A 9,754-nucleotide genomic window follows, 5' to 3' on the forward strand; every position below is an offset into this window, starting at 1 on the left:
CCTGTCTAAAAAAAAAAAAAAAAGAAGTATTGAATCAGAGGAAGTTCGGTGGAAGTATTTCCTATAGAACTCTCTTTTGTATTTGTATTTCCTGTTAAACTGTACTTTTCTAATGAACCAGAGATTGTTTGAAATCTGCTCTTCTGACAAGAGAGAGAAATATAGAGCAAGAGAGACAGACAGAGATAGAGACACAGACAGACTGCAGGACTTGTCAGCCCGGAGCCGGAACCCAGGACTCCAGACAGCGGGGTCTGTCATTTCCCAGTCACTTCACACCTTAGCCTCATCTCTATCCTGTCTTCTTTGAATTTCTAAAAACAAAGCAGTTAAATGAAGAAGAAAAAGTATCTTATTAATGTGAGTTCTTAAAATTTCTACTTCTACCCTCCTCTCTTGGCTTTAGCTCAGCTTCTAGCTCAAGGCGCCAGCCCTGAAGTGACCTAGCACGACGTAACTGGACGTGACGTGACGTGACGGGCCCACGTTCCTGCTTGGTGACCTGCCCGGGTTGGTAGTCTTGACCAGGTGTTTCTCTAGGCATGGGAAGCGTCCAGAAAATCTATCTCAGTTATGGAAAAACAGGAAAACACCTTCTGGTGGGTAGGAAGAGGGGACGTAGCATCTTTAGTCAAAGGGGAACTTAACCAAGAGAAAGATATTAAGATTATTTCTTTGCCAATTGATCATGACTAAATTTAAAAGGGTCGTAAATTCCCATAATACCTAGCTGAATGATAGGATTTAATACTCTTTATTTTTATGTTAAAACTTTAACTCACATAGGCACATGCATAGTTTATATACATGATTATTATGCTCTCCTCATATAATTCATTTTTCCTTACACATGCTAAGATACTATTCCTTATACAAAAAAGACAATAGAATTTTATCCCTTTCTCAATCAGGTGTTAGCTATATTTATTTTTCATTTTACTTTTACTTTTCTCAGTGATTTGGGTCATTTGTATATCATACCTTACAGAAGTGGAGAACTTACGTTGCTTTTCATGCCTAACAATTTAATTAAAACTCATCTCATCTGCTCTGAAAATTGAACCACATTTTAACAGGAAGACACCTTGAACCAAACCTATAATAAAGAAGAATTAGAGACAATTGAGAAGTATGTAGTACAAGAAAACTCACATAGATACCAAACTGAACTGTGGATACATTATATAATTCATGAAGTCACAACTGATGATTTCTCTTGATCTTGATAATTTTTCTCTAATCATTTAAAGAACTAGTCCTGCCTGGAAGGATGCATGAGGCCAAAAGGATGGCAAAGCACTTGGATAAGACAGCGTATTCTGATGAAGACAAAGCTGTTTTTGGGAAATGGTTAAAGAAAGAGACCAGTTATAAAGACAAATTAAAGAACATAAAAGGAGTCATATCTGCGTAGTCAGGGCTTAGCTTTAAAATTATGTATGCATTTACATTGAATTTTGGGTAATTTCAGTGGGCCGAAATCTCAGTGTATTGATGACAATACGAAAGTGTGGGCTGTTCATCCCAATCTCAGACATGCTAAAGGAAGAAAGATCAGTCTGATGAAGGCATCACTGTTTCTAACTGGACTGATGGAAAGATGCAAGTTAGAGCAATCAAATACACAGCTCTGGACATGAGCAAGCCATTCAACGATTTGGTACCAGTGGGCCCACCTTGGCCTCCGTGATAAAGAACGGGAGCACTCCACTGTATTCTGTGAAATTAAACCCTCAGGGAAATCTCGGCTGAGGCTCCTGCCCTCTGTTATCAAAAGGAAACCTCAGACATTCACTCCCCATCTACAAGGCAGGCACGGCATTTTGATAATACTGTCAATTCATAAAATCCTTAAAACTCCAAGAGAGGAATCAGCAGACACTTTTAGAAATTTTGTCACATATTTATCTCTTTACATGGTACACTTTTTAATTAGGAATAACATGAAACATTTGTTACTCATCCCTGTCTTTCAGCGTACATAATTTACCAAGCAATTATTTTGTGTTTGGGAAAAAAGATAATCATTTCAAAATTATTACGATTAAGTAGAATAAAGTCAAGATGTTTTTGTAATTGGTAGAGCAGAACATTTTGTTCTTTATCAGAGTATTTTAACATTTTGCTCTTGTCTGATTATATAAAAACATCAAAAAATGAATGTACCAAGAAGGATTTTCACAAAGTTACCTGTGATTTCATCTCTAGAGAAAACTACTGCTAACATTTTTGTGTAAATGTGTACATATATATCTATTTAATAGACATACATAAATGAAAGTGTTTTATACACTGACTTGTATGCACACCCACTATGTATATACATATCTAATACATACTCTTTCATGATATCAAATTACACAGCCGGCATTTATAGCCTTTTGTTAAAAATACATTGTAGGGACTTTTTAAAATTTAATTGATAAAGATCTATGTTAGTGTTTTTACCATCTGTGTAGAACCGTGTTATATTTTTCACTTAAGTTAGCATATAGTAATGAATGTTCAAGTTGTTTTCAATATCTCACTATTATAAATGGGATTAATACATCTTCGAATTAAAATCTGAGTCAGGCACAAACACGAGACACTTTATTTAGTCTGTTTTGTACTGTGGCTCACAAATGCAAGGTAAATGTTCCAGCAGGTAAAGATACTCTGTAAACATTTGAAGCAGCAATTCCGCTTGGTGTTATATATGCACTTTTCCATTAGCTCAGAATATTTTACATCTCTCCTCCTATGATCCTGTGCAGTAGGTAAGGATAAATATTGTTGTCTGCATTTCATGTATTAACTTCCACAAGAGGAAGCTTGATGCTACCAGGGCAGCAGAGGGGAACACCACACTCAACCTAGAGAAGTGGGGCTCCTTGCCTGTGCCCTGAATTTCCCCTTGGTTCACTGATGGGGAGGGCACCGAGGAATTCCAGCGAGTGTGATTTCTCCTTCCTGCCCTTCCAACTGTTGGCACTTTTGCTGTCTTCCTTCAAATTTGGCTAAAAATGCCAAAATACTTTCTATGAGTCTCACTTCGATGGTCATCTTTTCTCTCTTCTAAAATACCTTCATAATTACACAGAGCATTTATTGAGAGTTCATATTATTCTTGAATTTCATGTGGTTATCTCTGTTCTTGTCTGTCTTGCAAACTTTGATCATCAGAGACCCTAGAATCCAATTTGCTGGTATCCCCCAATTCGTCTCATATTTCAAGGAATGCACACACTGAAGATAGTGCATTAAATGATACTGTGTCAACACAGTTCAAAGTATTTTAGGTTTCAGATATCATTAGCATGCTTTCGTTGCATTATATAAAAATATTGATTGTATTCTTCAATTTAAAATAAAATTACTGTAGATCTTTGTCAGTTCTATCAAAGTGTTTATGTGTTGTTGGTCCCTTTTTCTCGTACAGTCAACTGAACTCAGGGTCTTTGCACAGAGCTATATCCCAAGCTCTGTATTTTTTCTCTTATTTTAAGATAGGGAGGGTCTCACTGAGTTGCTTGGTGGCCCAGGCTTGGCTTGAACTTGCAATCCTCCTGTCTCATTCACCTAGAAGCCTGGGATTACAGGCTTGCGCCACCATGCCCGTCTTTTGGCCCATTTTAGAGAAGAGATATGATAACTAAAACCAATCATTTTCAAATTTTGAAAACAATTATGTTAGAAAGACAGGAATGTATGGGGTCCAACTGGTTTTCAATGTTGACAGTTAACTCAATCTCACGTGATTATTTAATGTACATTTTTAAAGCATTTCTTAGCAAAGATGCATACCTTTATACAATCTGTCCAGCTTTTGAATATGACTTTCCATACTTTGCAAAGAGATCAATTGATGGAAATATAGTTTGGAAATCCTAGGAGGAAAAAGATCAAAGATTACCACAGAGACCTTAATGGCTTTGTATTATTTTTATCATTACTATTGAGATTATATTAAATTGCTAGAGACACATATTCTAATTACACTTCAAATTTCCTACTAAAAACTCCAAGCAGAATTAGCAGGTCACCTTTGCAAGTTGCGTGCATAGAAAGCCAGGAGCACTGGGACTTCCTGAGGCTCTCGGGTCACCACAGAGGGCACTGAGGGACACACACCTCAGACGCAGCCACCTGTCCTCAGCAGGTCATGCCCGACCAGTTACCTTGTCTTTAGAGGTTTTGTGGAGAATAAGTCTGTTGACTGAATGGACGAAGGGGAAAGGCGACTGTCCTAATAGCCCTCACAGAGGAGTCGGTGGTGAGCGTGTGGAACTGACGTAGGCTATGCTAAGGGGCTGAGGGGCAAGGCAGACGGCACTGAGATGAACACTGGAGAAGCTGAGAGTTACTTTCTGTGCATAACCAGAGACGCAGCATTCAACTGAGACAGAAACGAATGTTATTCACAAGTGCCAAGCAGGTGACATCCTGGCAGAGCTCGCTATAAATCCACAAGGAATGCTATAAATAAATGATTAGACTCTATAAAGTTTCTTCCTAGAAGGAGTCTATCATTAGTGGAGATTATTTCGGCCCAATTCTTCTGGAGGAAAGTGTGGGAGAGAAGGGTCTCTGCCCAGGGACCAGCTCTTGAAAGAGTCCAGAATTTACAGACACAAAGTCAGTGTCAAAGAACACACGGTCACGTGGTCCCTCGGCCCCAGCTCTGTAACTTGCATGGGAAGAAGATCCACAGGTACCCCTTTGATGCTGTTCTGCCCAGGTGAGATGGCCCACTCTTGGGTGAAGAGATCGTGAGAGCAACAGATGCTTAGATCAAAGGCTAATTACTCCGAGCAGAACTTCAGAACTGCTTACTCCTCTGATATAGCAGAGTACCACATCCTCTGCACTCCATGTCTCTGTCCTGGCTTTTTTGTCGTTGCCGATGTCCCGAGTTGTAAGTATGAAGGTAGGTGGAGGCCAGCACGGTCCGTGCAGCAGCTGCCCGAGCCACTCAGGAGTGTTTTGCAATCGACACATCCATACCACTCTTCAGTGCCAGTGAAGGAGGTTCCAGGTGTCCTTGTGAAGTGGGACTGCGATTTCCTTATGTTGACGACTTGGTGAAGACTGAAACCTGGAACCGTGAATAGCTTCGTCTTTATAAATATCTAGGAATACTTTATTTAATTTCCAAAAAAGTAGCCCTGCCTTGTGAGATGTGCTAAAATAAGTTTTAAGGGGAAAGGAAAATGATGTGAGTTAGAAATTCAGCTGTATACCGAGAAATGAAGAGTACTAAAGAAGGAATAATGGGAAAATAGGACTTTATTTTTCTTATTCTTAACTGACCTGACAGGTAACCACTTTTGTTTAAAATAACAATAACAGCGTGCGTGATGGCCCCAGCTTGTGAATGACACACGTGAGTGATAGCAGGAGGCTCTCATGAGTGAGATTAGAAGTCAGTAACGGAAGGAGAGAGGGAGCAGTACACACACTTAAAGATTAAGAAACATACTTGGGTCAAAAATAAACAATACCTCAAACTAAATAAAAACGAAAATTAAAACTTAACGAAACTGTTGACAGAATGCACCAAAAGCAGTACCTATGGAGAAATTCAGAAAAGAAGAACATAGTAGAAAAGAAGGATCTAAAAATCAATAATGTAAACTCTATTTTAGGAAACTAGAAAAAGTAAAGCAAATCCTTTCCAAATAAGTAGGAGAACAGATACAATGAACTCAAAATAGAAATCAAGGAAAGTGAAGACCAAGGAAATCAGTAGAATCAAAAGCTGCTTCCTTGCAAACTTTAGTAAAATTGGTAAACTTATAGCCAGGCTAACTATGAAAAAGAGAGAATACACAAATCACTAATACCAGAAATGAAACAGATCATCACTTGAGACTCCATGAACAGGAAAGGATGATAAAGGAATATTATGAGGAACTCTACAAAGACAAATTAGATAATGCAGTTGAAATGGACCAAAGTTTTTTAAAGACACAATCTACTAAAATTCACACAAGGAGAGAGACAATTTGTACTATATCTAGCTTTAAACAATTGAACCAATAATTAATATTCTCAAATGGGCTAAGATGATTTCACTAGTAGATTCTACTACCCAAGGAAGAAATGTTCCCGATCCTCTGTGATTTGTCCCCGAACACAGCCATGCAGGGACACTTCCTGACTCATTCCATTTCATCATCTGTGAAGTGGGGACACCTGTTGCCTGATGCTGCTGTGAGGATGAAAGACGGAAGGGCCCCTGGCTCCCAGCCTTCCTGTTTCTGCCCCCATTCCTTCAACAGTGGAAGTCTATTCACATTCCACTTACTATGTTCTTTCAAAAATCAAAGGAAGCAAATTCCATTTGCACTAAGACAAACTTCGTTATGAGTGAAACCATCCTAAATACAAATCATGAATACTGCATATGATTAATCACTTGTACAAATTATGCTTGTATGATACTATAGTAGCACACACATAGACGAGCGACAAATAAACAAGACCTCTAGTATTTTTTATTAGATCCTGTGGATCTTCTTGTGCTCTTACTTTTGGACACCTCTGGTATAATGAGACCTCCCTGAACCCTGTGGCATCTGCTTCTGGGTTCTGTGGGTTTTCCTAACATTCAGGCTCTAGGTCAGCATCCAACCCATGGTTACCAGAACTCAGTCACTGACATTTGTGCTGATAACGAAGACCAACTCTTGGAATTCCTACTCTAAAGGAAATCTTTCAGGAAATTTTTTCTACTCATCACTCTTCATCTACAACCCCACATTCTTCCTTAGCCCTGGGCAGCCAGTAACTGTGAGCTCGGGTGTAGGAAGGAGTGGCTGTACCACTCCGATGGTTTTGGTTTGGGGGAAAGTCTGGTCCTGATTATTTCTTCAAAATTTGCCTCTGACTCCAAACTGTCATCCTGCTAGGAGTGACTCTGAGCTCAAGAAAACCACCTGCTCAACTCTCATCCCACGTCACTGTTTACATCGGGGTGGGGAGATGGCATTTCTGAAAAATCACCTCATCAAGAAGAAACACTGGGGATGATGATTCTAAATCCTGCCATAGCCCTCTCCTGCCAGAGCAGACAGCTTAGCTATTAGGATGCCCAGCCAAACACAAATAATCTACTGCCAAAATGAGCTCCTTGGGACGATTTAGGAGTCTTTGGAAGTGAATGGCTCTTTGAGCTGGAAAGTAGCCCAGGTCCATTTTCAAACCCAAGTCAAAATGACAAAGAGCAAATTTCCTGGGCACTCACCCCTCATTGTAAGATTACTTTGGGTTGGCAGCTGCACTGTTTATCTAGTTATTTAAAGCTTTTTACCTGTTATCACAACAGAGTCCTTAATGCAACAGCCTTGAATGTTAGTGAGCAGGACAGCGCAGATGCCTCTGGGATTAGAAGGGTAGGGTGAAAACCAAAGTTATGTTCATGTCACTCAGCTTAATACATTTTTTATATTCATCTTTGAAATAATGCGAAGATTTTTCTCTTAGGGTTAAAACAAAAACAGGATGACAAGAACTTTTGGATGGATGCTAAGTACTATTTTAATCAAAAGCGTTTCCTGAATGAGACCTCAAATGGGAGTTTCCATGGGAGTTCACAGGCAGGCTGGAAAGATCACTTGATGTTTCTCATGCAAGATCAAATTTTGCTCTTGAAATTGAGAGGAAACCTGAATGAATCTGCCAGCTTCACTTGCTTTCAGTTACTTGCTTTTTATTGACTTTAAAAATTGCTACTTTTGGAGATCACACAGTTGAGCAATCCATTGTTAGTAGTATCCCACTAGCTTTGCTGTAGATGTGTATTTGTCTGAGTTACTCTTTAGGAACTTGACCACCTTTGTTGGACCCGCCCCTGTTCACTTGGGCCTGCAGAATTGCCTGACCTTAGAGGGCCCAGTCTCCAAACTCAGACCATGCCAGCCCCATTTTCTGAACACACATTCCATCATGATTCATGAAGACGGAGCACACATGTGTAGACCATGGATTATTTCACCTCCAATCACTCTACCCATGCCTCAGTCCACTCAGCTTCCTTATCTCCAGAACCTATCATAAGAAAGGTCGATTTTGGATGTGGGTTTGGATGTGGTCAGTCCTGAGGAAACTCACTCTCTTGCAAAACTCGTCTCTGTGCATGACCCACTATGCAACGGTACCACAGGCCTGGTTCTGTGACACTAATTACACATAGAAAACAGTGCTGACAAGTGTCTCTACAGCTTTGACAAGAGAATATACAGGCAGGTATTTGAGTTGCAGAAGTTACAGAACTTCTCAGTTCAGTATTATCTTGCAAGGAAAGTAATGCTTAGATTCACAAGCGAATAGTCTACATTGGTGTTTTAATGATGACCTCTTTCTGAGATCACAGTTATTATCAGTCCTCATTACTTACAGGCTCCTTCTTTGCAAATTTGCCTACTCGCTAAATTAATTTATAACTCCCCAAATCAATACTTAGTCATAGTAATTTGCTGTGTTGAGACCAAACCCCCAAGTATGGGGCTTGGAAAGCTTAGCACTTTGACCTAAAGGAAAGAGGCTCAGAAGCAAGATTCTTTCTGACCTTTTCTCTAATTCCCTTCTGATTTCCTTTCTCACTCAAGGCAGGCCATAGACACTAAAATTCCTCTTACTCAAGGCACGTCATAGAAACTAGAGTCCCTCTCCCTCAAATCCAGCCATAAAACCTAGAAATATTACTTTAACCCTCCCTCGCCCTTGTGTGTAGGAGTGAACCATAAAGAGATTCCCTGACCTACCCTGTCAGAAAGTAGATCATAAGACCCTTACTTCAGAAGGTCCTGGCAGATACTCAAGATGAGGCCAAGAAGTATCCTAGTAGACCAGCCATGCTGGGTTTCCCGCTCAGCCTGCTGGTATATTCTATCACACCCTTCTGTCCAACTACATTTCTACATGGTTGTCCATTCTTAATTGAACCTAACTATAAAAAGAGTCATCCTAAGTTTTGAGTTCTGTTTTAGTATTCACTACTTCAATGTTTGAGGTGACTTCATACAACATAATCCCTGAAAATACTAAGAATCATCTATATAATACATATCTCTCACCCAAAATACTTGCAATCAGGAGTGATTTGTGGGGATTTTTTTGAGGGGGATAATTGTATATACATAATGGTGCTTGGAGGTGGGACCAAGTCCAAATGCAAAAGTCAATTATGTTCACATACACCTGGGACGCATAGCCAACTGTAATTTTATACAATCATTTTAATAAGTTTGAAGATGAAGCAAAAGTTCCATGGTATGGAATTTTCCACTTGTGGCCACACAGTGATATACAGTAAGTGTCTTAGATTTGAATTTTCAGATTAGGGATATTCAATCTGTATATACTATACCCTGAACTTTAGTTTAATATGGAAAATGTTTCAGTATTGCTCTGTGAGGTAAATATTGTCTCAATGAAACATTAATAGGCAGCATTCTCAGGATCATCTACTAAATCTAGGTTTTCATATTATCACCTGGAAGTATCAGTTTTGTTATGCTAACTGCTTCAGAATAAGTTTTTATGCACTCATTTACTTAGGCTTTCTCTGATTTTGATTAAGTGCCTGCTTAAGCAAAGCAGTATTCTAGGCAGTAAGGGTCCAGCAAGGAACAAGTCATGTGTGCATAGAGCTGAAATTTCTAGGAAAGGAAGAAAGACAAGAAGAACAAGAAAGAAGGAAAGAAAGGAAGAACAAGAAAGAAAGAAAGAAAGAAAGAAAGAAAGAAAGAAAGAAAGAAAGAAAGAAAGA

At 39.3% G+C, this 9,754-nt stretch overlaps 1 protein-coding gene across 5 annotated transcripts in view; it reads right to left on the minus strand.

Moving 5' to 3' along the window:
- Positions 1-9,754, minus strand: part of Spata17 (spermatogenesis associated 17) — a 222,090-nt gene that overhangs the window by 60,007 nt on the left and 152,329 nt on the right. Inside the window, exons 10-11 of one of the 5 annotated variants that reach the window (XM_010642501.2) lie at positions 3,787-3,869; positions 878-1,096 (exon numbers count right to left, since the gene is read on the minus strand). The exons of 1 other annotated variant lie outside the window; for it this stretch is intronic. In XM_010642501.2, the coding sequence (XP_010640803.1) occupies positions 3,789-3,869 (81 nt within the window). In that variant the 3' untranslated portion in view covers positions 878-1,096; positions 3,787-3,788. Of the gene's footprint in view, positions 1-877; positions 1,097-1,265; positions 1,335-3,786; positions 3,870-4,823; positions 5,078-9,754 lie in introns of those variants that run through there. 3 more of the 5 variants (XM_010642504.3, XM_010642503.3, XM_010642509.2) reach the window with 3 other exon arrangements.

The sequence above is a fragment of the Fukomys damarensis genome, unplaced genomic scaffold (genome assembly GCF_012274545.1).
Source record: "Fukomys damarensis isolate Sample0158 unplaced genomic scaffold, DMR_v1.0_HiC HiC_scaffold_11, whole genome shotgun sequence".
NCBI classification, from domain to species: Eukaryota; Metazoa; Chordata; class Mammalia; order Rodentia; family Bathyergidae; genus Fukomys; species Fukomys damarensis.